The sequence below is a fragment of the Sarcophilus harrisii genome, chromosome 4, assembly GCF_902635505.1.
Source record: "Sarcophilus harrisii chromosome 4, mSarHar1.11, whole genome shotgun sequence".
NCBI classification, from domain to species: domain Eukaryota; kingdom Metazoa; phylum Chordata; class Mammalia; order Dasyuromorphia; family Dasyuridae; genus Sarcophilus; species Sarcophilus harrisii.
Window position 1 is genome coordinate 96,996,964 of NC_045429.1, and position 27,797 is coordinate 97,024,760.

General features: G+C 39.1%; 1 protein-coding gene across 1 annotated transcript in view; it reads left to right on the top strand.

Annotated features, from left to right (window-relative positions):
• The window catches only part of PRELP (proline and arginine rich end leucine rich repeat protein), a 35,111-nt gene that overhangs the window by 648 nt on the left and 6,666 nt on the right, over positions 1–27,797 (top strand). The window contains exon 2 of the mRNA XM_003767603.4: positions 13,514–14,505. Coding sequence (XP_003767651.2) covers positions 13,518–14,505 — 988 coding nt within the window. The 5' untranslated portion in view covers positions 13,514–13,517. The remainder of the gene's footprint in view (positions 1–13,513; positions 14,506–27,797) is intronic.

Below are 27,797 nucleotides of genomic sequence, written 5' to 3' on the forward strand. Positions count from 1 at the left end.
TGCTATAGAGCACACACACACAGACACACACACACACAGGCAGACACACACACACACACACAGAGTTTCTCTTACTCTCAAACACATTCTCTATGTCTGTCTTTCACTCTCACAAACACCTCCTTAAATTGTAAAAGCAAAAGAGGGAGGGAAGGGAACCTTCCCACTGAAACCTCAGGATGGAGAAGAAAGTGGGGGAGCTTTCAGGCTAGGTTGAACTGGGAAGAGATGAGCAGGGTGTCTAATTAGAGAGGAGAAAGGAAACAAAGCTCTCTGAACCTTCACAATTTCTTGCAATCAGCCTTGACTTTATTTGCCTCTCTTCTCCAAAGCATTTTGATTCTTTCAGAAAAGAAAGTGGTATGAATTCCAAGACATGGCTCATTCCTGAATTCTCTTATTACCAGCTGAGAGGAGGGATTAACCTTTTCTTGCCTGGTAACCAGAGAAGGCAGTATTGGTTACCCCCACCCCCATTTACACTATTTTTGACTTATCTACTAGTTCAGGTTAGTGAGAAGTTCTCAAAGAAGAGAAATAAAGACCAGAGAGTGAAGATACTGAAATGAGTAACTGAGGGAAATACTCCCCCCAAAGAGTTATTTCCCATCCCCCCAGCCTTAATTAGTATCATAGTTTCTTGTATTTAGAGGGATTTCAGAAATCACACAGTCATGGAATCACAGAGCTGGAAGGGACCCTATGGCCATCTAATCCAGTCCCCTCACTGAGGCACTTTATGGAGGCCAATTGAGGAGAGATGCTAATCACTTTAAAGTTGACAGAATCCAGGTCAAGAGAAGTGGTCACCTGGTCAAAGGAACTCATAATTAGAGGTGAGATTTGAATTCCTTGATTCCAAATACAATATCTTAAAAATGATAGATTATAATTTTCTTGCACTTTTAGATGTTGGTCTACTTTAGGTATCTTAAATAGGGCTCTTTTGAGAAGGGACCAGCATAGACAACCCCTCAGAATGGGACTCAGAATGGGAGAAGGAGGGCAGGTGCCATAATTCCATGGCTGGTTGGGCTGCAACTAGAGGGAGAAACTAGGATTTGCCACATGCTCCCTTGCTGAGTTCCACTCAGGCATTGATAACTAGTTGCATAGGCACAGTAAGCAAGGGAACCCTCTTAATTTAGCTCCAAAGAATTTGTTTTTCCTCACACTTGCCAATCTTCCCTCCTTCAGCCCCCAGGGGATTGAGAACAGAGTGGTTTCCTCCCCTCCCCTCCAGTTTTACCCTGCTGTTACACAGCTGCACAGAAGGGTCCTTGTAATATGCAGATGGTGGTCTATTGAGCACCATATCTTTAGCATTCATGACATGTTCATGCCTATGGGAGTGACCAAGGGAATCCAACCATGTTATGGTAAATGGAGGGTGGGAAGTGGAGGAGCTGAAGAACCTATTTACCATTCCTTAAAAAAGGATCAAATGATTTCTAATGTATCAATAATGGCAGGGATCAGAGAAGAGGTGCCTCTTCTCTGATGAAAAATAGGGAGGGACCGAAAAGAGCAATGTATTTATTCCCCTGCTACAGAGTAGGATGGTTCTTTAAACATTAGACAGTGTGCAGCAAATGGTATTGGACTAGGAGACAGAAGACCTAGTTTCTCGACCTCTCTCAGTTATGTGAATCTTGGGCAAATTTTGATCATCTCTGAGCCTCTGTTCTAATCTGTAAAAAGAGAATAAAGAAGACCTACCTTCTTATATTGTCATAAGGATCAAGTGAAATGATATGTGAAAATGCTTTGAAAATATAAAGTGCTATACCAATATAACAGGTTATTACTATTAATAATGTTAATGACTAGATTATAATAATAGGCATCCATGAGAAAAAGAATCCAAGGAATTAGTGCTTCGGGAATCTTTTGCCAAATTCTTCTGGGTTTTCACAATCTCTTCTGTAGCCTTGAACTCTGGGGGGATGGGAAGACAGAAGGAGGAAAGTCCTGGAGGGACTGACAGATGAGGAGCTTTTCCCTCTTAAATACAGCTTGATCTGAGGAGGGCAAAAACAAGCCATGGAGAGTAAATGTTGAGTGGCTAAGTGCTTGGATGACCATTTCCAAAGCTTCTCCTCATCTCTTCCATCTCTTCATGTGAAAAACTTGTTTTGGTCCCCTGCCACTCTCCAAAGAAAACTCAATTCTGGCAGGCCCCCAGAAAGAGAGAAAGTCTAGGGTCATTTATGTCATTTTTGTTTTGCAACCTATATTTGGGACTCTAATTTCATTTGAACCATAGGAACTGGGGTGGATAGGGAAAGTATTGGAGTTTTTAAAGACTTTTTTAAACTAATAAACTATAGAAATTCTAGGAGGTGAATTAATTTGCCCAAGGGATTGCAGACTAGTAAGGTTTTGAGTTTTGAAAGGGGGCAATAAAGACCTGTAGTCTAACTTTTCATTTTACAGAATCATAAACTGAGACTCAGATTTTGCCCAAGGTCACATAGATATATAGTTTTGGAAGGAATACTGGAACCCAGGTCTCTTGCTTTCCAGGCTAATAGTCTTTCCATTGACCCAAGCTCCCTCACTTAGTTGGGGCTAAGCACTTCCAATCCAATTCAAGAAGCCACTATTAAGTACCCACTACGTGCAAAATACTGCACTAGGAATATAAAGAAGGGAAGCAGAAAATATGCATTTATTATATACCTACTATGTGTAAGGCACTGTATTAAGCCCTTTACAATTATTATCTCATTTGAGCCTCACAACAACTCTGGAAGATAGGTGCTAATATTATTCCCATTAGTCAAGAAGTCAAGAAAACGGAGGCAGTGATGAAGTGGCTCTCCCAGAGTCACACAGTTAGTGAGTGCCTGTGTCCAGATTTGAATTTACATCTTCCTGAATCCAAGAAGACAAAATGAAAAATTAATCCATATTCTCAAGTATTTTTCACTCAGTAGGATTAAGTTTGGATTCATTTGGATTTGTTTTGCCAGTGGAGTGATAGCAAAACCACATTGAGGAATATGTCATATTCATTTTAGCCTTTACACCAGATCCTTCTTCACTCTCCCATTTCTGGGCAGCTAGGTGGTGCTGTAGATAGAGTGCCTGCAGTCAGGAGGACCCAAGTTCAAATCCAGATTCAGACAGATTAGCTGGGTGATCCTGGACATTACCCGATTTTCTCAATTCCTTATCTGTAAAATGAGAAGGAAATGGCATACCACTTCAGTATCTTTACCAAGAAAACCCCTAATGGGTTCTTTAAGAGGCAGACAATCCTTTAACAATTCAACAACAACATGGACTGATAGAAAAAGGCAAGTATGGTACACTCATCAAATGTGCGAATGACACAAAACTGGGAGGGTTAGCGAACGCGGTAGGTAACACAACTTAAAGAATTTTGACAGATGAGAGCTCTGATGATGAAATTTAATAGCCAAAAAAGCAGTTACACAAGTATAAGATAGGGAAGTGTAAGTAAGTGAACAGCCAACTTCATCTGTATTCAGTTCTGGGCCCCACCATTTAAGGAGAAGATTTATTAAGTAGAGAGAGAGTGGACATACTAGATAATTGCTTGTTGAGTATGTTATAATTGGGATTCTTTTTTGGGATTTTGGACTAGATGGCCACTGAGGTACTTTCCAGTTTTCAAATTCTGTAATCTTGTTATTGGGGTATGAGAATATGAAGGGGCAATATTGTTGCTGAAGGCTTATTGCCATAGAATGACTAGAAGAATGGACCTTAGAGGCAGTCAATAAATAAAATGTCATCTTGCCAGCCATTCTTCCTCATGATTACTTTAGAAAAGAGGTTGAAAGGATCAGTTGAATCTATGCACATTTGGGCAATTAGGCTTGGAATAGAAAAGCTGAGATTGAAAAGAGGGCCAAAAGGTCATTTAGAAGCTGGCCATTCTCCTCTAGAAAGGAGGTGGGTGTATTAAGCATGTGTTGTAGATAGATTCTAACTTGACAACGCTATAAGTTATGTTCAGACATGTGAATAAACAAGATGGGATAAAGATAGCCTTAACCCCTGCACTAACTTTAATTTCAACCGCCCACTGTGGACTCAAACTCAGTCTGGATTCCAATACTAATGCTAGCTTCAACATTAACTCCAAACATAACCTTAATCCTAATGCCAAAAGCAAGATTAAATCCCACTCCCAACCTAAAGCCCATTCCAGTGGAATCTAAGAGTTTATATTGATGATTAATACAAGTGTTACTTTGAGCAAATCACTTCCTCTAAGGTCCATTCCAGCACAAGATCTACTTCTATGATTCTTTAATCCTATGATGCTTTGCTATTAAGAAAACTGGGGCCCAGATTTAAGCAATTTGCCCTAGTCTTAACGGTCATCTATAAGCATTAGGATTTAACCTAAAATCCTGGTCTTCTGACTCAAGATCATTGCTCTTTCTACCACGTTGTCTTCAGAACAAACAAGAAGCTGCCCCCCTAACCTTAATCTCAACCCTATACCCAGCTTTAATCTTAACCCCATCACCCTAGCCATGATCCAAGCAGTCAGACAAAGTGAAGAAGGAAAGAGGTTCCCTCCAATCCCAAGTCTTTGGATTCAGGAACTCTCTAAAAGGAAGGGATTAAGCATTTATCAAGCACCTCTAATGTGTTAGAAACTTTGCTAAGTGTTTCACAAATATTTCATGTGATCCTTGAAACAACCCTGAGAGATAGGTGCTGTTTTCATTATTGCTATTTTACAGATGAGGAAACTGAGGCAGAGATTAAGTCACTTGCCCAGGGTCACAGAGGCATATTTGAATTCAGATCTTCCTACTTATAAGACCAGTGTTCTGACCACTGTGCCACCCAGCTGCCTAGCTGGTACTGGGTTTGAAAGATCTCTCTGCAAACTTCCTTTATGGGGTTAGTGTGAATTCTGGAGATGCCCTTTCTTTGCATAACTATCCAGTCAGTACTCCCAAGAACCTTTACAATCAGATTGACTGTATACAAATAGAAATCTGTAATAGTGAGAAGAGTATGATAGGGGCAAAAAAGAAGATGAAATAGGACAGGAAAATTTGAGGAGGTAGATGTCACTTTCAGCTCAGGTAGGAGTTCTTCTTTACCTGGAGTCCACAGACAGATTTCAAGGGGATCTATTATCTTAGATGAGAAAAATACCGTAGTTTTATTTTCCCCTAATCTCTAATGGAAGTTTAGCATTTCTTACAACTATAAATATAGGCAACGAATATTATTCTGAAGCGTCTATGGGCTTCATAGGACGTGGAACACAGTAAGTAAGCCAAGTATTTGCTGACACAAATAAGAGAAACAAGGAAGATTTCACGGTAAAGGTGACATTGAACTGAGCATTGAAAGAAAATTTCAGTAAATATAGAATAGGGAGTGTGTTCCAAATATGGAGAATCCTTTTCACAGTTGCGAAGAGGTAAGAGATTGGAGGAAGAGGAGACAAAGGTACATCTGACAGTATGACATGCATGCAGTCTGGCTCCATCCTAGATTATGTGAAGGGGAAGAATATCAAACAAGACTCATTGTTGAGCTAAGCCAAGAAGCATGTGTTAAGTTCTTACAATGTAATATGCTGCCAAGTACTGTCAGTATAAATATAACAAGAAAGACATATAGTCTCTGCCCTCAAAGAGTTTACGTTCTATTTGGGGAAGATCATGTGGGACAAGGGAGGAGTCCAGCTCAAATGCTACCTATTCCATGAAGCCTACCCTGATGACCCCATCATGGGAACAAAGGTAGGCAAAGTCCAGAGATGGTCAGAATGGGACGTGGTTTGCCCGGATGTTGCTATTTAGCCAATTAGCCATGTCCAACTCTTCATGATCTCACAGATGGTTTTCTTGGCAAAGATACTGAAGTAGTTTGCCATTTCTTTCTGAAGTTTATTTTACAGATGAGAAAACTGAGGCAAATAGAGTGAAGTGATTTGTCTAGATTTGAACTCAGATCCTCCTGACTTTAAGATTTTTAGTTTATCCACTTAGTTGCATCCTGGTTTGCCTGAATATTCTTCTCAAATGGAGTTTCTGGGAGTAGCCATTCAATTAGAGAGTGAGCCACAGGGAAGGATGGTACTTCCAAAACACAGAAAAGAAGTTTGAAAGCATACTGAGACAGTCATCAAATGCCAGGCTAAGAAGGCTGAAGTTCATTCTATAGACAATATGGAGTCACTGAAGATGTTTTTGTAACTAATGGATATTATTAATATTCTTTGTTGCCTAGAAAATACTCCGCTGAAAGCTCTCTTTTTCTAAGACCCAGCTCAAATGCTACCTATTCCACGAAGCCTAGCCTGATGACCCCAGCTGAAAGTGAATCCTTTTATTCTTATATTTTCCTAAACCATTTGTTTTGTTTTTCTTTTATTTTTGTCACTTATTCCCCAGTGTCCCAAGTTCCTGTTAAAACTTAAGCCCTTTGAGGACAGGGATCCTGCTGTTTTGTAAATTTTGTAAATTCCAACATCTAACTCAGTTCTTTACTCACAGTAGGAGCTCATTAAATGCTGATTGAATTGAATTGGGAGGGTGAGAGTAGCTATAAAGATTAATAAATGGAAATACACAAAAAAATCCCCCAAGGTCCAATGAATTAGATCCAAAGAAAAACTGTAGCAAGCAGTCAATAAGCATGTATTGAGCACTTAGTGTATGCAGATCCAGATAGGGTGGGACAGCAAGAAAAACAAGACAAGTTCATAGTCTCTTAAAAAACGTATCCTCTGGACCACAGGATACCATTTTTGGTTAAAGCCTATCAACCCTTTCTCAGAATAGTATTTTAAAATGAATAAATCAAATATATAGGATTACAAAGAAAATCAATTCTACTGATACAGACGTGCTTTTTTTCTCATCCAAGCTGAAATCCTGAAACTTATCCTTGGATTCTAAAATAAGAACACCTGACAAAGAAAGGGGCTTTTTAATCCTGAGGGCTTCTGGTTGTCAGGGAGCCCCCTCATTGCCTCCTCCACGAGAAGGCTAGCAGCTGAGGCTTATGACATGAAACTGCAATGTCTGTACTGTCAGATATTCCCTTTTCAGAGCCAAGCTGGAGGAGGAAGGGGCGGTGACCTGTCAGAAAAGTCTCAGAAGGGAGCAGTTTGTCCTGAGTAAAAGCACCAGAAATAATGGGCCTAATGGGGCCTGAAGGGGTAAGCAGAAGGGAAAGGATAAACTCTGAAATTCCTGGGATTAAGAGCAGGTTTTCACTCTTTGAGGCATCACATTAGCTCAGGGGGACCTTAGAAACCCTCTGGAGTATGGAGATGAGACAGAAGGATTTGTAAAGAAAGGACTCCAGGCAGAGAAAATCTGGGCCACCATCCAAATACCCTAGAGGCTGGCTCATGACTGGTGGCTCTGGTACAAAGAGATAGCTAGGATGCCAGTGTGGAAATAAAATGGACCAATCTGCCATGGGAGGATTGGCTAAAGATTGGTGGTGAGAAGACCAGTGGAGGACAAATATTTCAACAGTTAAAATATGGAAGAAGAGAATAGACTTTTCTACTTGGCTTCAGAAAGCAGATCTAGAAGGAATGAACAGAAGGTTGCAGAGCCACTTTTGACCCAACTTAACAAGGAGAGGCCTCCAAAAGTGGAATGGGTCAGCTTGGAAGGCTGTGGGTTTTTTTTTTTTTAGGAGAGGTCTTTAAGTGGTTGAATGCTTTTCAGAGTTTTATCAGAAGAATTCTTCCTAATTCTGAGGTTTCATCCAACTTGGTTATTCTATATTTCTATAAGAGGATCCAAGACTTTGGTAGCACCAGGCTGTGATCCAGTAGGAAAAAAGCTTCTTAAACTGTGGGTCCGATCCCATATGGAGTCATGTAACTGAATGTGGATGTTGCAAAATTGTGATTTATTATCAGTAGAAGTTTGATTTATACGCCTAATTTACAGACTTGGATTCACATAAAAATTTCTTGGACAAAAAGGGGTCACAAATGGAAAAAGTTTAAGAAGCCCTGAAAAAATAATGAAAACGTCCATCCAGATGGCTGTTGGGCTTTGGATGGCCTTTTTTCTGCCTCAGAGCTGGGATGAAGATGAAGGGTTCCAGGAAGCCTGAAAATTTTGGGATAAGAAGAGATTTCAAGGTTTGCTTTGAATAAGACAGCAACTTGTATAGATTGGTAGACTCAGGATCATTGATTAGGAATTGGAAGGGGCTTTCAGAGCTGTCGTATCTGGCCCCCTCATTTTATAGATGAGAGAACAGAAGCACAGAGAGGTTTACTCAGGGTCACATAGTGGTACAGTTTGGCTCCAGTATTTCCTGATGCTGAATCCAGGGTTCTACCATCCAAAAAGATTAAATTCTCAAACTGTTTATACAGTAGGTCCCTTGGGCAGTCTGATAAATCCTATGGATTTCTTCTCACAATAATATTTTTAAATGCATAGGATATTTTAAATGCATAGGATCACAAAGGAAACCAATTCTATTGAAATGCAACTATCCAATTATTTTTAAAATGGTTAAAATGCCCCTACTAAAGCAACCTTTAGTCACATTAATCCTACCAGTCTCTTTCCATTACAAATAAAGAAACCGATGCCTAAAAAGGGAAATTATTTGTCTAATTATTGTGTCACAAGACCACAAGTATTCCTGGGATTTCCCTCCTAATTCCTATCTTTCCCATTCAATCAATATTAGGACTGATCAGAAGAGGAGTTACTGAGAGGACTGGAAGGGGACTGTGAGGTCTTGAGAGATGAAATGACAGATCCAAGGTCACCTAGCTGTTTAGTTCTAGAGAAGAAACAGGAATTCCTAGGATTCATGATTCCTAGTCCATGGATTTTCTTACTAGTTCACTTAAGAGTTCCAGATCCTGAAGCCACCATGGTTGATTTAGCCTTCCAAGTATCCTCTGTCACAGTCAGTTCAATTTTGTGTATGTCTGTATGTTTTGCCATAATCTTTGAATTATAACAATAATAACTGACATCTAAATAGAGCTTTAAAGTTTGTAGAAAACCTTATGTACATTTATCTCATTTAAGGCTAACATGGCAGCTTTGAGGTTGTTTCTACAGATATTCATAGGCAGCTATATTTAGGGTTAGGATTAGAGTGTTGGAAGGTTAGAGGTGGAAGGGACTTTTGAAATTATTTAGTTCAAGCTATTTTGGACAAGTGAGACCCTGAGAAGCTAAGTGATTTCCTCGTAGTTATACAGCTGCTAAAATTCAGTCCCCAGAACTAGACGGGATTGAGTATAAATCCCTGAGGGTACAAACTCCACATTTTTTAAGAGAAGGAAATTCAGGGTTGAGTAGGGAAGGGATTTACCCCAAATTATTTGGAGAGTTAATGCTTTGATTGGTATCTAGGGATTAATGGATTTTTTTTTTTTTTGGTGGCAAGAGAATGGAGTGGAAATAAGGAAATAACTATGGATGTCAGGGGTTCCTTGTGGGGAAAGCTCTTTTAAAAAGAATCTAGAACAAGTCTCCTCCCTCTTGCCTAAGCATGGTATGCATGTTCATGGACATATTATATACATATGTGTGTATGAGAATTCATATATGCCTTGTGGGCACGTGGGGTATCTGTGTACATGAGCATATGTGGGTGTCTGTGTGCATGGGGATGAGCCAGCGCACGTGGTTCTGTAGTGTGAGAGGATGTGACCCTAGCCTTGGAAGCTGGGCAGCGGATCTCTGTATCACCCTGCAAGTGGCCAGTCTTTCCCCTGATTGGAACCAGCTGGAAGGCGTGTCGCAGAGAAGGGGTGGAGAAAGAATGACCAGATGGAAACTGAGAAGAGAAAATAAGAGTAGAGAGGAGAAGAAAGGAGGGGAAGATGGAGAGGAAGAGATGGGAGGAGTGAACAAAAGACACCAAGACACACAAACAGACAGAAAGATAGATAAGCGAGAGAGACAGAGAGAGAGACATACAGAGACAGAGACAGAAAGATGAGACACAGAGACACAGATAGAAAGAAAGATGAGAGACATGCAGATCCACACAGAGACAAAGACAGTTGAGAAACAGAGTCTGAGAGATAGACAGAGATAGACATACACAGAGACAGACACACACAAAGATAGAGACAGAGAGAGGGAAAGAGGAAGAAATAGAGACAAAGAGAAAAGACAGAAGAAAAATGGAGAGGAAGAAAGAGAGGAGGAGAAGAAAGAGGGAAGAAAAGAGAAGGGGGAAAGAAGACCAAGAGAAGAAAAAGAGTCAGGAGGCTACTACCATTATGCCCAAAAATGAATAAGGGACTCATACAACTCTATGCAGACTTAGTTTTATTTTGTTTTTTAATTCTTTTTTTTAGTTAAAAAGCATTTATTTCACTTTCTTCCCCCATCCTCTCAAGGAGTGGGGTGTGGTATGGAAGAAAGTAAAACAAAATCCTTGTTACAAATATGCATAGTCAAGTAAAGCAAATTCCCAAACACCTGAGTTGTCTGTAGCTCCATCGTGCTCTAAGGTGTAGCAAATGGTTTCCAGACTACAACCTGTGATTTCTCAGGGACCATAGTTTGGTTAAGAGGTTTTTTTTTTTGAAAATCTGGCAAAAGTAATTAGAATTTGTTTGGGGAACAGCTAGATGGTACATTGGGTAGAAGGCCAGGCCTGGAATCAGGAAGATTAATCTTGAGTTCAAATCTTACCTCAGACACTTATTGGCTTATAAGGCAAGTCACTTAAGTCTGTCTCAGTTTCCTCATCTGTAAAATGAGCTAGAGAAGGAAATGGTAAACTTCTATAGTATCTTTGCCAAGAAAACTCTCAAATGAGATCACAGATTAAGCACAACTAAAAATGACAATAATAATTGGGGAGCAAAGAAAGAGAGGCAGATCTGGATTTGGGCACCTAAATGAGGAGAGATGGTCCAGTGTCTGCAAAAATGCAAAAGGGAGTTGAGTGTGGAATAGGGCTGATAATAGGTAACTGGGGATATGTTCTTCATGTCCCTTCCAGCCACCTCATTGATGCTAGAAAAAGTTCTCAATTCAGTAAGGGAGGAGAGAGAAGGGACTGACAGTTGAGAATACTTGCCGTTTTACCAGTACCCTTTTCCTTATTGATATTTCCCTACCGTCAGTTGGACAGAAGCCACTGGGTGCTCTCTGGGGGGTCGTCTGGGCATTCAGATGCAGCTGCCAGCTGGCAGAAAGAACCCACTGAGGGCTGGCAGCGCTCCTCTCTCCTCATTTGTGGGGCCCCTTTCTCCATCTCTACCACTGCAGCCATCACCAGAACTGGATAGCCCAGAAGTCCATCTTGTGGAGGGAGCCAGTTTACCAAATATATGTGAGCAGCCTTGTGGGATGAGAAGTTTGGAGAGGAGAGGGGGAGTGATGGAGAGGGATGGCTTGCTTGCATAAGGAAAGCTATTCTTTGGGCTAGACTTGGCACCCATGAGTAGAACCCACTCCTGGTTCTGCCACTCATTTCACTGAGGTCTCCTAGTTGGTCCCTTCCCAGAGGGATTTTCTGTTAGTCCCTTAATAAGTTGTCCAGGATCCAGGAAGGAAGAAGGAGTTGTTTGGAGAAAAGGCTTCATTGTGGTATCTGGGGAGCATGGAAGTGTCAGGCTGTTGGGAATTAGAAAAATGTCATCAGCCCTCATAGCTTGGTCACCTAGCTTGGAAACAGACAGTAATTCTTCCTTGTAACTCCTATGCCATGAGGCAGTGAGCACTTTGGAGACCTTCCCCAGTACTCCTAAAACCTTCCCCTCTGTTATTCCTCTTTTAATGAATACGATCTAGACCTCTTCTCTAGCTCTTCTCTTTGTCTCTCTAAGTTTTGTTCCAGATCAACTTCAGGACTTGAAGCAGAAGGAAAATGCTCCGGAGGAGAGATAGGGGCAGGAATCATTTGCCCAAAGGAAGGCAGTTCACTTGGGAGGGCTTGTAACTAGCATCCCACAGCAGACTAGTCTGAAAAGACTGATCCTATGGCAAAACCAGTCCAATTCAATCCAGAAGCATGAGCTTAGCGCTGAGATTATTAAGACAAAACAAAAAAATAGTCCCTCTACTATAAATAAATTGATAAGGATAAATACCATGATAAGAGGAGAAAACATTTCCAGCTAGCTTCCCAATTGTTCTCCTTACTCTGACCAGCACCATGTACGTGTCAACTTTTCAAGTTCCTTTTTCTTTCACTTGGAGCATTTGATACCTTAAGTGCAATGTGACCTTCAGAAGGCACCTGGAAAAAATTTAGACGTTGGAGAGGGGTCAAAAGCAAGACTAGGAATACTAGAATCCCCTGGGTTAGCAAGAACTTCACGGGGTCAGTTTGTACCTCTCTCTGATTTGGAAAGCACCGCTCTATCCTATGCTGGGGCTTCCCATTGTCAGAGCAAGACCTCTATCTCCCCTCCACCCCACTGCTGGTGCTCACAAAGTTCTTCCTAACTTCTATCTTTGGTCTTTTCTGCTATGGTGGCCCATGTTCTCTTTTTTTTCTTAGTAGAGACAGATTGCAGCAATCCAGGTCAGAAAGACTGAAAGGGCCTTTTCTATCTCACATCTTTCTGTTTGTTTTTCCAAGGAACACGATGTGATGTCTGAGGGAAATTCTGAGTCTGTGTGCTGCAGGCAAAGACTGGGGCTGTATGAGCCAAGTGGGAGGGGAGAGGAGGAGCAGTCCAGAGCTGCCCTGAGCAGTGTGGTGGATGGTTAGATTCCTATGGTCCCTTTTCACCAAGCAGCTCCCAAAGACCTAGTAGTCAGGAGATATAGGATTGAATCCCAACTCGGCTACTCCCTCTCTCTGGTGATTTGAGAAAGCCTCCTCCATCCTCCAGATCTGTAAAAGGAAGCTGTTCATACAATCCAGAAACTTTTAACTTCTTTTATGTCATCGACTCCTTGGTAATCTATTGTCATGGACTTCTCAGAATGTTTTTAGATGCATAACATAAAATACTATGAGCACAAAGGAAATAAAAGCTAGCGAAAATAAAGATGTAATTTTTTTTTTTACGTTTGAAGTTCATAGGCCCCCTGAAAACCATCCACTTACCCACTAAGGGTTCATGAATCCCAAGTTAAGAACCTTTGAACTAGATGATCTGCAAGGTATCTGATTCACTTTACACCACCTAGTGATTCACATTACACTACCACCCTTTTCTTAGTAGGGTTAAAGGGAGAGAGAATTTTCCCATATCACAGATAGGAAGATAAAGGTTAGATGGCATTTCTGAAATTTTGGAGAAGAGCTGAGACTCCTGATTCCTAATGGGCAAGTTTCAGGAGGCCAAGGCCAATGGACAGAGTATCCAGGGATTCAGGCTTCTTTTTTTTCCCCTTCTCTAGAGAAAATAAGGGTTCTCCCACTCACCCCTCTCTCTGCTCTTGCCCAGGATTTCACTATGAGATGAATTCTATCCTGTTCTCTTTTAAGGAATGCCTGTTGCAGAACTGACCATTTTTTTGGATTAAGTTGCCTTAGGCTAGTCTATTTCAAATTCTAATAACCCTCTTATATCTCCCTACTGCAGGTGAATGCCCTGGACCATGAAGCCCTCTCTCTTCTGGGCCCTTCTTCTCTTCTTCATCTTGTTCTTGGGAGCCCACAGCCAAATCAGGCCCCCCAAAAGGCGACCTAAACCTGGGTCCAAACCCAAGCCTACACCCAGAGTCCCTTCTCCATACAGACCTGGACTTGAAGAGCCTGCTGAACCCACAGACCTGCCTCCTCCTCTCCCCCCAGGACCCCCATCAATCTTTCCTGACTGCCCTCGAGAATGCTACTGCCCCCCAGATTTCCCATCAGCCCTGTACTGTGACAGTCGCAACTTGCGAAAGGTACCAGTCATCCCATCCCGAATTCACTATCTCTACCTTCAGAACAATTTCATCACAGACCTTCCCATAGAGTCCTTCAAGAATGCCACTGGCCTGAGGTGGGTCAACCTCGACAACAATCGTATCCGCAAGATTGACCAGAAGGTGTTGGAGAAGCTTCAGAGTTTGGTCTTTCTCTACATGGAGAAGAACCAGCTCCAAGAGGTGCCCATGGCCCTCCCCCGCAACCTGGAGCAGCTGAGGCTAAGCCAGAACCAAATCAACAAAATCCCTCCAGGTGCCTTTAGCAAGCTGGAGAACTTGGTTCTCTTAGACCTGCACCACAACAAGCTCAGTGATGGAGTCTTCAAGCCTGACACCTTCCAAGGACTCAAGAACCTCATGCAGCTCAATTTGGCACACAACATTCTGAGAAAGATGCCCCCCAAGGTTCCCACAGCTATCCACCAGCTCTTCTTGGATAGCAACAACATCGAGAACATCCCCAATGGCTACTTCAAGGGCTTCCCTAACCTCTCTTTTATCCGGCTCAACTATAACCAGCTGTCTGACAAGGGACTCCCCAAGAACTCCTTCAACATCTCCAACCTGTTGGTTCTCCATCTGTCGCACAACAAGCTCAGCAATGTGCCAGCCATCAATAACCGGCTGGAGCACCTGTACCTAAACAACAATGAGATTCAGAGTAAGTAATGGATAGCCTGAGAGGAATGCGTATTGGTGATGAGAATGGGACAAGGTGGAAGAGTCAAACAATAAGCAATCAGTAGGGGCCTACTGTACTAAAATATAGTGCTAAAGGAGATAGGTAAACAAACATTTATGAAGTGTTTACAATATGGAAGAAATATGCTAAGCTAGGCTCTGGGCAAAATATAAAGAAAGAGAAAGAGAGGGAAAGGGAAAGGGGGAGAGAGAGAGAGAGAGAGAGAGAGAGAGAGAGAGAGGAGAGAGAGGAGAGAGAGGAGAGAGAGGAGAGAGAGGAGAGAGAGGAGAGAGAGGAGAGAGAGGAGAGAGAGGAGAGAGAGGAGAGAGAGGAGAGAGACAGAGACAGAAACACACAGAGATTTCCTTTATAAGTACAAAATAGAGCATGAAAGTCAGAAATTTGCCTGGAAAAGAGCTAAGAGTTTTAATGGATTGCAAACTCTATAGAAATTAGCAATGTGATATGGAATACAAAAAATATTAATGTGGTTTTAGATGGCATTAAGAAAGATCTACTATCCAAGACTAGACCAAGTGATATTCCTATCATGTTCACTGTATCTTGAGTATCGTGTTTAGTCTGGGCACCACATTTAGAAAGCACATTACTAAGACAGAATATCCAATAAAAGCAATCAGAATGGTAAAAGTGTATAAATATTATGTCATATGAAAATTGATTGGAGAAACTAAGAATGTTTAGCCTTGGAGATGAAAAGATTTGACCCAAGGAGAAAAACTGTATTCAAGATTGACTTTTATATTTGCTCTGCTTGACCTACAGGGCAGATCTAGGAGGATTATGACTAGAAGGTGCAAAGAAGCAAATTTAGGCTGGATGTTAGGAACAAACTGGTTAACAATTAAAGCTGTCCAAAAGTGGAGGTAGCTACTCTACTGTGGTTGGACTACCACTTTTGTTAGTTGTAGGGATTCGTCTTCAGGGGCACATTAGATGGCCTCCATGAGGTTCTGATTCTGTCCAACAACGGCTCTTGTGTATATAGTGGTCTTAAGTGTCACATTGTTGCTTTATAACACCTTGGTGAGCTAGATATCTCAAGAGCTACTCTTCTTGTTTTACTGGGGAGGTAACTAAAAGTCAGAGAAGTTACAGTGACAGGTAGTAATTGGCTAGACTGGAAATTGAGACCAGCATCTTCCAATCCATGTCCATTTCTCTTATCACCATACCACATAGATCCCTCACAAAAAGTCTCTTCCCATTCAGGATCTCTGCATGGATGGCAACTTCTCTCTAGGATCTAAGGGGGTGCACCTGAGTATTTTTCTGTGTGTGGGGTAACATAAAAAGAAAGAAAACAGTAAAGTGACTACTTTGTGCTAGTCACTATTGATTCAAGGGCAACATTTTTTAAAAACCCCTGTCCTCAAGAAACTTACATTCTATTGGGAGAAAATAGAATATAGATATATAATAAATAAAACATCTATATCTATCTATATCTACATCTATCTATCTATCTATACCTATATCTGTCTATCTAGTATTCTCTTTGGGGTCACTTTCCCAATCAGATACTAGTAGTCCCCAGAAAGTAACAGGTCATTCGACTCAGCATCCTAGGGGCTATCCCTGAGGTGTTATGGCTTCAAACACTGAAGCTTTTGAGCCCTTACTAATGTGGTCTCTATTGTCAATTTGCTAACTGAATTCCATTAACTTTTGGAAAAGAGATTTATAGACTGTATAAAGGTGGTGAGATAGGGCATAGAATGTTGTGTATGGAGAAGAGTATTTAGGTCAGTTGGATTTAAACTAGAATAAAGAAGGGAAGGGAGGTGGACAGCTAGATGCCATTGTTAGGTGGCATAGTGGATAGAATACTGGGCCTGAACTAAAAAAAAAACAACCCATAACAAACAAAAAACCCTCAGCTTTCTGAGTTCAAATTTGACCTCAGACATTTACCAGCTCTGTGACCCTGTACTAGTGACTTGATCTCATCTGCCTCAGTTCCTTATCTGTAAAAAGAGCCGAATAAGGAAGTGGTAAAGCAATCCAGCACCTTTGTCAATAAAACTCCAAATAAGGTCACAGAAAGTTGGACACAACAAAAGTAATTGAACAACAAGGAAGAATTGGTGCAAAAACATTCTCTTTTAAGTTATTTGTGTCTCCTTGCACTTACAAGGTACCTGGGAGAGTGGGTTCAAACTTAAAATACAAGGGTAGTGAGGTACTTGTGAAGGAAACACATGTTGCAAAGGAGTAAGTACCTCACAAGTTTTTCCATTTATTGAGTTCTTATGGAGTTCCCATGCAATTATTTGTTAAGCCTTAAGAATCAAAGCATTCTAAAGTCCATGGCCAGTATTTCTGTCATTTCAAGAGGCTTACTTCCTAAAGCTGCCAGTTTTTGCCACCTGTCTGTAGATGTTTCCTTTATTGTTAACGACTACAACTCTGGTAGTCACTGCTATTGCCTTTAGTCACCACTAAGATCTTTTACAGCACCTCTGGTTTTCCAAACTCACTAATTCACATAGTCACCCCCAACTCAGAATATTTATTCACCTAAGATCAAGAAATAATAACCACAAAAGAAATCGAGGTATTATGTGTTCACAGATGCATCAGAGTCATGTGAAAGATAGGGCATTCCCCTCTTTCCCTCCCTCCCCAGCTCAAAACAGTTCTCTGTGTGCCAAACCACCAAGAAAAAAAGAGACTGGGTGGTCCGTGATTTATATCTTTTATATGAACACTCAGTTCTGTCTGAGTCCTTTCTGAATTATCTATTTTACTGGCTCCACAGCCAATAATTAGACTTTTCATCATCATACACTTCAGACATTTGTGACCACAAGTAAACTTATGAAAGTTTCTACGTGGTTGCTTAAAGAGAAACTAGACGGAATATTTGCTCCTGGTTTAAGGACTGAAACTAGGCAAAGCACTTCAGCCTATGCTTTAAAAGCTGGCCCTCAAAAGACCACATGGTGAACCTATCCATAATAGCTCTATAAAGTCAATGTAAAGCAATGGAGGAAATACTAGCAATTTGAGAGGACTGGGAAAGGCTTCATATAAGAGATAGCAAAATGAATTTGACTTTGCAGGGAGATAGAGGTTCCCAGAAGCAGAAGTGGGTAGAGAGCATCCATTCCCCAGGCACAGTCTGTATAAAGCTGGTGAGACAGGGTATGGAAAGTTGTATATGAAGAAGAGTATTTAGGTCAGTTGGACTGAAACTAAAATAAAGAAGGAAAGGGGGGCAACTAGATGGCACAGTAGATAAAGCATTGCCTCTGAAGTTAGGAGGACCTGAGTTCAAATCCAACCACAGATACTTAATATTTTCTAGCTGTAGGACCCTGGGCAAGTCACTTAATGCCAATTGCCTCAGCAAAAAAATAAAAAAAAAAAAGAAAAAGAAGGGAAGAAGGATGAGATAGCATTCATATAGCACCTACTATTTGCCAGGCATTGTGCTAAACATTTTTGTGGGTCTTGTTTTCCACAAGAACCTCATCTCATTTGATCACAGCCTCCACCTTAGTTCAAACTCTCATTTCTTGTCTGGATTATGGCAACTGCCTCTTAACTGCTTTCCTTCCCTTCATTCTCTCCCTTTCCTGACCCATCTTACACATAACTACAAAATTAATACTCCTAAAGCACAGGTCTAAACATGTCATTCCTATGGCTAGAAAATTTAGTGGCCACTAAAATAAGATACAAACTTCTAGGATTAGGAATAAGACATAAACATTTTCTGTATGAGGAGTTAATATTTAAAATCAATAAAGCTCCAAACTATGGTTTCAGACTGATCTCACTTATTTTCCCTCATGCACTCTACCTTCTGACCAAACTGGCTTACTCACCATCTCTGATACACACATTTCATCTTTGAATAGGTTGTGCTCCATTGCTGGAATGGCCTCTCTACTTCTGCCTCATAGAATCGTGTTTCCTTCAAAGCACACTTTGGGTGTTAGCCCCTACAGTAACCCTCATCTCTCTAGCTATTATTGCTCCCCCCTCCTCCAAGTACATTGCATTTACTCTACACATTTTGTATAATATTTTTAAAAATTCTGTGTTGCTTTCTTGTATCACATGTTTCTTCTCTCCCAGGAAAATCAAAGTAACTTGACAGCAGGGTTATTTTGTTTCTGTCTTTGTAACCCTAACAACTTGCTTGATGCCTGCCATATGGCAGGCGCTCCATTAATGCTTATTAAACTGAATCGAAGGAAACATCTCAGTCCTATGAGGGCATCAAGACCCTCTCCTCATCCGAGGCTGTCTCGAGGTAGCAAGTGAAAACCAACACTGAAAGAGTCTCTGACTCTTCATACTACGAACCACAGAGCCAAGAGGATTGGAGCCAGGAGAGCAGATGAAACCAGGTCTTGGCCAAATGGGGAAGCCCTTGGGATCTGCTCTTTTCCAGGTGGCTTTTCTTATGTCTTTATATTTTTATCCCCCTGTGTTGTGTCTCTTAAGGCAGTCCATTCACTGGATAATACTCTAAATTGCCTGAAGTCTAATGCCCAGAGAACACCAAAGAATTATATGATGATTACTGTATCCTAAAGTCAGCTATAACTGTATCCACAGGAACAACTACTTTGTCTTGTGGAAGTTGAGTGCTGGGCCGAGAGTTAAAAAGTCTTGAGTTCAAATTCAGTTTAAGGTTTCCTAACTTGTGATACTGTACAAATCACTCAACCTCTGTCAGCCTCAGTTTCCTAATCTATAAAATGGAGATAATAATATCACCTATCTCAGGATTATTGTGAAAATCAAATGAGATATTTGTAAAACACTTAGCATAGTGCCTGGCACATAGTAAGTGCTTAATAAATGTTTATTCTCTTTTCCCTTATCTTTTCTTTCTGGTATGTCTATATCAGAAGATATAATACTGTAACAGTAACATGGGCACACCATCAAGTCTCCTCACCACCACCCCCACTGCCCTCAATGTCTTAATGGGGACCAAAGAATGCAAAGGTTGGAGGACATCTGTAGCAGATAGGTGGGATCTGCCAGAATTTAGAATTGTTCACACCATGTACAGGTTATACTCACAGGCCTTGCCATGCTTTCCTTCAGCAAAAACTCCATAGCAGCCAAGCCTATTATTGAATCTCCACATACATGCCTAGGAGAATGGTGTAGAGCTTTTGACTTTTCCTGGGAATTATCATCTGATCTATCAGAGTTGGATCCATGTTTTTCCATTAGAACTGAAACTGATGATATTCCTCATTGGGAAACTGAAAGAGGTTGCATTGATAAAGGAGCTATGTGAGATTTACCTTGGACAGAGAATCCCTTTTGCTATTGTTCAGTCCTTCAGTCATATCCAACTCTTTACCACCCCATTTAGGGTTTTATTGACAGAAATATGGAATGATTTGCAATTTCCCCAGCTCATTTTATTTTGTAGTTTATATTTTTTATTTTCAAAACATCTGCATGAGTAATTTTTCACCATTGACCCTTGCAAAATTTTGTGTTTCAGTTCCCCCCTTCTTCTCCATTCCCTCCCCTAGATGGCAGGCAGGTAATCCAATATATGCTAAACATGGTAAAACATATGTTAAATCCAATATATATGTACATAGTTATACAATTATCTTGCTGTACAAGAAAAATCAAATCAAAAAGGAAAAAAAATGAGAAAAAAATAAAATGCAAGCAAATAACAACAAAAAGCATGAAAATGCTATGTTGTGATCTGTACTCAGTTCCCATAGTCCTCTCTCTGGTTGGAGTTGGCTCTCTTTATCACAAGATCATTGGAATTGGTCTGAATCAACTCAATATTGAAAAGAGTCACTTTTATCAGAATTGATCATTGTATAATCTTCTTCTTGTTGTATATAATGTTCACCTGTTCCTGCTCATTTCACCCAGCATCAGTTCATGTAAGTCTCTTCAGGCCTCTCTGAAATCATCCTGCTGATTGTTTCTTGTTTCTTAGAGAACAATGATAATCCACAACATTCATATACCATAACTTATTCAGCCAATTTCCAATTGAGGGGCATCTACTCACTTTCCAATTTCTTGCTGCTACAAAAAGGACTTCCACAAACATTTTTGTACATGTGGGTCCCTTTCCTTCCTTTAAGATCTTTTTGGGATATAAGTCCTATAGAAACACTGCTGGTTCAAAGAATACACACAATTTGATAGCCCTTTGGGCATAGTTCCAACTTGCTCTCCAGAATGGCTGGATCAGTCCACAACTCCACCAATAGTGTGTTAGTGTCCCAGTTTTTCCACATCTCCTCCAACATTCATTATTATCTTTTCCTGTCATCTTAGCTAATCTGATAGGTGTGTAGTGGTACCTCAGAATTGTCTTAATTTCACATTTCTCTGTCTGATAGGGATTTAGAGCACCTTTCCACATGACTAGAAATAGTTTCAATTTCTTCATTTGAAAATTGTCTTCATATCCTTTTTACCATTTATCAATTGGAGATTAAGTTGAATTCTTATAAATTTGAGTCACTTCTCTGTATTTTAGAAATGAGGCCTTTATCAGAACCCTTGAATATAAAAATGTTTTCCCAGTTTATTGGTTCCTTTATAATCTTGTCTGCATTAGTTTTGTTTGTACAAAACTTTTTAATTTAACATAATCCAAATTATCTACTTTTTTGTTTGATAATGAATTCCAGTTCTTCTTTGGTCACAAATTCCTTCTTCTCCATATATCTGAGAGGTAAACTATCCTTTGTTCTTCTAATTTGCTTATAATATCACTCTTTATGATTAAATCATGAACCCATTTCAAGCTTATGTTGGTATATGGTATTAGGTGTGAATTAATGCCTAGTTTCTGCCATACTAGTTTCCAATTTTCCCAGCAGTTTTTATCAAATAGTGAGTTCTTATCCCAATAGTTGGGATCTTGGAGTTTGTCAAACACTAGATTACTATAGTCGTTGACTATTTTGTCCTGTGAACCTAACTATTCCACTGATTGGCTACTCTATTTCTTAGCAACTCTATTTCTTTCTTTTATTAAAGCTTTTTATTTACCAAACATATGCCTGGGTAATTTTTCAACATTGACCCTTGCAAAATCTCTGTTCTAAATTTCCCCTTCCTTCCCTCCACCCTCTCCCCTAGATGCAGGTAGTCAATACATGTTAAATATGTCAAAATATATGTTAAATCCAATATATGTAAACATATTTATACAATTATCTTTCTGCACAAGAAGAAAAAACTGTAAAAGAAAACAAACTGCTAGCAAACAACAACAGAGAGAGAGAGAGAATGCTATGTCCTGATCCACACTCAGTTGCCACAGTCTTCTCTCTGGGTGTATATGGCTCTCTTTATCACTGAACAAATGGAGCTGGTTTGAATCATCTCATTGTTGAAGAGCGCTACATCCATCAGAATTGATCATTGTATAGTCTTGTTGTTGCTGTGTATAACGATCTCCTGGTTTTGCTCATTTCACTTAGCATCAGTTCATGTAAGTCTTTCCAAGCATCTCTGAAATCATCCTGCTGGTCGTTTCTTATAAAACAATAATATTCCATAACATTCATATACCATAATTTATTCAGCCATTCTCCATTTGATGGGCATCTATTCAGTTTCCAGTTTCTAGCCACTACAAAAAGAGCGGCCACAAACATTTTGCACATGTGGGTCCCTTTCCCTCCTTTAAGATCTCTTTGGGATATTCCCTCCTTTGGGATATCTTTGGGATATAAGAAATAGCTACTCTATTTCTTAACCAAATGGTTTTGATGACTGCTGCTTTATGATATGATTTTATGTCTGGTATAGGTAGGCTAATTCCTTTAATCTCTTTTTCTTCTCTCATTGCCAAAGCTAACATTTCTAATACAATATTGAATAGTAATGGTGATAGTGGGCAACCATGTTTCACCCCTGATTTTATTGGGAATGGTTTCAGTTTGCCCCCATTACATATGATGCTTGCTGATGGTTTTAAATAGATGTTATTGATCATTTTAAAGAAAACTGCATTTATTTCTATACTCTCTAGTATTTTGAATAGGAATGGGTGTTGGATTTTATCAAATGCTTTTTCTGCATCTATTGAGATAATCATATGACTTTTGTTAGTTTGGCTATTGATATAGTCAATTATGCTAATAGTTTTCCTAATATTGAACCAGCCTTGAATTCCTGGTATAAATCCTACTTGGTCATGATATATTATCCTGGGGATGACTTCCTGTAATTTCTTTGTTAATATTTTATTTAAGATTTTTGCATCAAAATTCATTAGGGAAATTGGTGTATAATTTTCTTTCTCTGTTTTGACCTTGCCTGGTTTAGGTATCAGCATCATATCTGTGTTATAAAGAGAATTTGGTAGCACGCCTTTTTTTCCTATTTTTTAAAATAGTTTGCATAGTATTGAAATTAATTGTTCTTTAAATGTTTGGTAGAATTCACACATAAATCCATCTGGCCCTAGAGATGTTTTCTTAGGGACTTAATAGCTTGTTTTATTTATTTATCTAAAATGGGACTATTTAAGTAATTTTTTCCTCTTCTGTTAATCTGGGCAATCTGTATTTTTTGGTGGGTATTCCTTTATTTCACTTAGATCATCAAATTTATTGACATATAGTTGAGCAAAATAATTCCTAATTATTGCTTTAATTTCCTTTTCATTGGTGGAAAGCTCTCCCTTTTCATTTTTGAGATTAACAATTTGATTTTCTTCTTTCCTTTTCCTAATAAAATTAAATAAAGGTTTATCTATTTTGCTGGTTTTCATAAAACCAACTCTTAGTTTTGTTTATTAATTCAATAGTTTTATTACTTTCAATTGTATTAATCTCCCCTTTTATTTTCAGAATTTCAGTTTTGATAAATTTGGTAATTTTCACTTGGGGGTTAAGTTGCAAGCCCAATTCATTGATCTTCTCTTTCTCTATTTTATTCAAGTAAACACCTAGAAATATATCCCACAAATTTTGGTATGTAGTCTCATTTTTGTCATTCTCTTGGATGAAATTACTGATTGTGTCTATGTTTTGTTGTTCCATACACTCATTCTTTAGGATTAGATTATTTAGTTTCCAATTAATTTTTGATCTATTTCCCCCTGGCCTTTTATTGCATGTAATTTTTATTGCATCATGATCTGAAAAAATGCACTTACTATTTTTTCCTTTCTGCATTTGATTTTGAGGTTTTTATGCCCTAATATATGCTCAATTGTTGTATAGGTTCCATGTATGGCCAAGAAAAAAAGTATATTCCCTGTCTCCACTCAATTTTCTCCAAAGGTCTATCATCCCTAACTTTTCCAGGATTCTATTTATCTTCTTAACTTCTTTCTTATTTATTTTGTGGTTTGATTTATCTAGTTCTGAGAGAGCAAGGTTGAGATCCCCCACTAGTATAGTTTTGCTGTCTAATTTGTCTTGCAGCATTCTTAACTTCTTCTCCAGGGATTTGGATTCTATACCACTTGGTGCATATATGTTTAGTATTGATATTACTTCATTATCTATGATACCTTTTAGTAGAATGCAGTTTCCTTCTTTATCTCTTTTAATTAGATTTATTTTTGCTTTTGCTTGATCTAAGATCAGGATTTCTGTCCCTTCCTTTTTTTTTAAATTCAGCTAAAGCATAATCGATTCTGCTCCAGCCTTTTATCTTTACTTTAAATATAGCCCTCTGCTTTAAATGTGTTTCTTGTAAACAACAAATTGTAGGATTCTGGCTTTTAATCCAGTCTGGTATCTGCTTCTGTTTTATGGGAGAGTTTATCCCATTCACATTCACAAATAAAATTACTAACTCTAAATTTTCTGCCATCGTTTATCCCCAGTTATATTTTTCTTTCCCCTTTCCTCCTTTCCTCCCTCTTTAGTATTTTTTTTACTGACCATTCCCTCCCTCAAACAACCCTCCCCTTTTGCAGTTCCTCCCTTTTTCTTATACCTTTTCCCTTCAACTTCTGTTTTCCTTTCTATTAGCCTCTATTCCTCCCTTCCTTTCTAATTTCATTATGGGCTGAGATAAGCTTCTCTGTGAAGTTCAATGTGTCTGATATTCCCCAGCTCATTTAAAAGAAAACTGAGGCAAACAGGGTTAAGTGACTTGCTGAGGATCATTCAGCTAGTGTCTGAAGGTAGATTTCAACTTTGGTATTACTGACTCCAGATCTGGCCCTCTCTCCAATGCTAGCAATCCATGGCTTCCTTCAAACAAGCTCAGGTCTTCCTACAGGAGAACTTTCTTCATCTCTATAATTATTGCACTCCTGTCCTTCTTCAAAGGCAGTATATTTATTCTACATACATTTTTATGTGCACTGCTTTAATGCTTGTTTCCATTTGGTAATCCTCATAAGAAGTAGGATGCTACAGATTGATTATGAGGCACACCTTAGAATTCAAGACTGTTTCTCATATCTCAAATGATTCCTAAGAATCATTACTACAGTACCTCTTGTCTGAAGTATTGCAATAGCCTCTTAATTGATCTCCTAACTTTCAGTCTCTCCCTTTCTAATCTCATCCTCTACACAGCTACAGAATTAACACTGGTAAAGTACACTCCCATGATTAGGAAGCTTACACGGCCACTTATTGACTCTAGGGTAAGATATAAACTTCTCTATATGAGGAGTTTCCATAAAAGTTCTCACTGGTAACTAGAGGTAGTAGCAGTGGCTCCCAGAGTTATAATTGTTGACAGCAAAGGATACACCTGCTTATTTTATCAGCATAAAAATGCTGAGAGAAATCTTTGGAAGGGAGATTTCTAAATAGTGATCTCTAAAATGAGTTATCAAGGCAATCCATTCCAGATAGCCTGATGACTCTGGTGCACATGCATATATGAAAGTAAAGGAAACAAGCTCTGACAAGAACAGGCAGAAGGATCTGTTGTGGATGAATAAGCAAGAAAATACTAAGCTCATATGCTGAGGGTCAGCCATCAGTACCAAGCTTCTCAGAATTAGTGATACCAAGGTCAGCATAGTTTATCTTTTAGGGGTAATATCCCTAATCACCTAACCTTGTAATACTGTTAGACCCAGGATTAAGAACAGAAGGGAATCCTAGGGAAAATATGAAATAGTTGGAATTACTTTTATGGGTGATACAAGTTTTATTACCTCTGAGTATAACTCTACTGAGCACTGTAAGACTCATATTTTTAGTGTGGTACCCTTGTCATATGTTATATGAGAGCACCTAAGACTAGAGACCACAGCAATGCACCTTCCCTAGATTGGGCTCACCATAAAGGGAGTATATATAGCACCCCCAGAACTCCACCAGATTAATAAGAACCCAATTCCATAGTATAATGTGCCATGTGGATCCAAGAGCTAAAGAAAGCTCCCTGAGAGGAGAGAGGTAAGAATGTTAGTTACCATGTTTGTTACCTTGGCTATCTGCATGTTGGACCAAGAAATTTTTAGTACTTAAAAAGAAAGAAGGGATCAGGGTATAAAACAATTCCTGAATAGAGAAACTACCAAAGAAAAAATATTCATTCCTATTGGCAGAACTTTGAAGATACAAAACAGGCAAAGAGAATGATTTGAGTTGTTCTTAGTACTGTCCAGCTATTAGGACAAATACCAGCTTCTCCAACATGAGAGATAAAGAGAGATAGGGACTACCAAATAAAGTTATGCTGGGTTGGCCATATGTAAAATAAAACAGTGGTCCAGCAGCTGCCTAGTATGGTAGAAAAGGCACTTTCCCTCCTTAGATTGGAGAATAAAAGGGTATGGACACTAGATATGAGTTCCATCGCTACAACCAGAAAGGAAGAACAGCTGATATGTGGGAAGAGGATGACAGCAGTGTTGCTAATAGTTTTGACATAAGTACTAGCTTTTTGCTTACTCTAAGGATGACTGTAGGTAATATATAAAGAGATTCTAGACTGGTATTTAAGAGGTTCCTTTGTTCATCCATTACAAAATCATGTGTATTGGAAAGGAAGAAAAGCAAGAGTCAAGTGAGATTTTTTTTGGTGGTAGATCAGAATGGCTCAGGGAGGATCTACTTGATCCAGATGGCTTTCCAGATATGATATAACTCACTAAAGAAGTGTTATGTGCATTTTCACTATTTCTGTTATTGTTTGCTTGCATTTTTGTTTTCCTTCTCGGGTTTTTTTTTCTTTGTAGATCTGATTTTTCTTGTGCAGCAAGATAACGGTATAAATATGTATACATATATTGGATTTAACATATATTTTTAACATATTTAACATGTATTGGACTACCTGCCATCTAAGGGAGGGGGTGGGGAGAAGGAGGGAAAAATTTGGAACAGAAGAAGGTCAATGTTGAAAAATATCCATGTATATGTTTTGTAAATAAAAAAAGCTATAATAAAAAAATAAAAAATAGCAAAAAAAAAAAAAAAAGAAGTGTTATATGGTAGATTATGTTGTAGACTTCCTAAGATCCTCAGCAGAGACCAACAACCAGTGAATGAGATGACAAAGTAATAAAAATTGTATCTGAAACCATCCCTATCAAACACTGTCCTGTTCTCTTGTTTGTGTTTCTGTCAGAAGTTCAAGAGAACCAGTCAAATCTGATTCAATCTGATAATTACATCCTCAGTAATAGTTAAAATGGTGTAGTGAATGGAAAGAGCTCTGGACTTGGAGTCAAGAACTCTGGGTTCAAATGCAGGCCATGACTTCTACTGGATGTGAAAATAGGAGCAATTATTAAGCTCTTTAAGAGTCAGTTTCCTAATTTACAAAATAGATTAAAATATATTCTTCATAAGGTTGTTGTGAGCAAAGTGTTCTATAAATGTTAAAGGGCTATAAAATATTTTAGGGGGTAGGGTACTATATGATTTTGAAGTATTTTCATATATACAATCTCCTTAGGTCCTGTGATAGAAATGTTAACACATTAAAGACAAGGACTGCTTCAATTTTGTCCTCATATTCCTAGACTTGAATTTATCAGATTCTTAATAAATGTTTGTTATTTGATTAAATGTTATCATAATCTTGTAGGTATATGAGACAGGTTTACTTGTCTAGCACTCTCATTTTACAGATGAGAAAATTGAGGCTGAGAGATAAGTAACTTGGCAAGGTTGTGACCTTGTTAGTAGTATGTACTAACAAATGGTGGTCAGAACTAAAACCTTTTTCTTCCCACTATATTTAGCTATTTCTAGTCCAGATTAAACCAGTGAAATAAAGAAAACACATCTTTATCAGCAACATTAGCATTTAGTAGAACATCTAGCCCTAATACTCTCTGGCCAGGA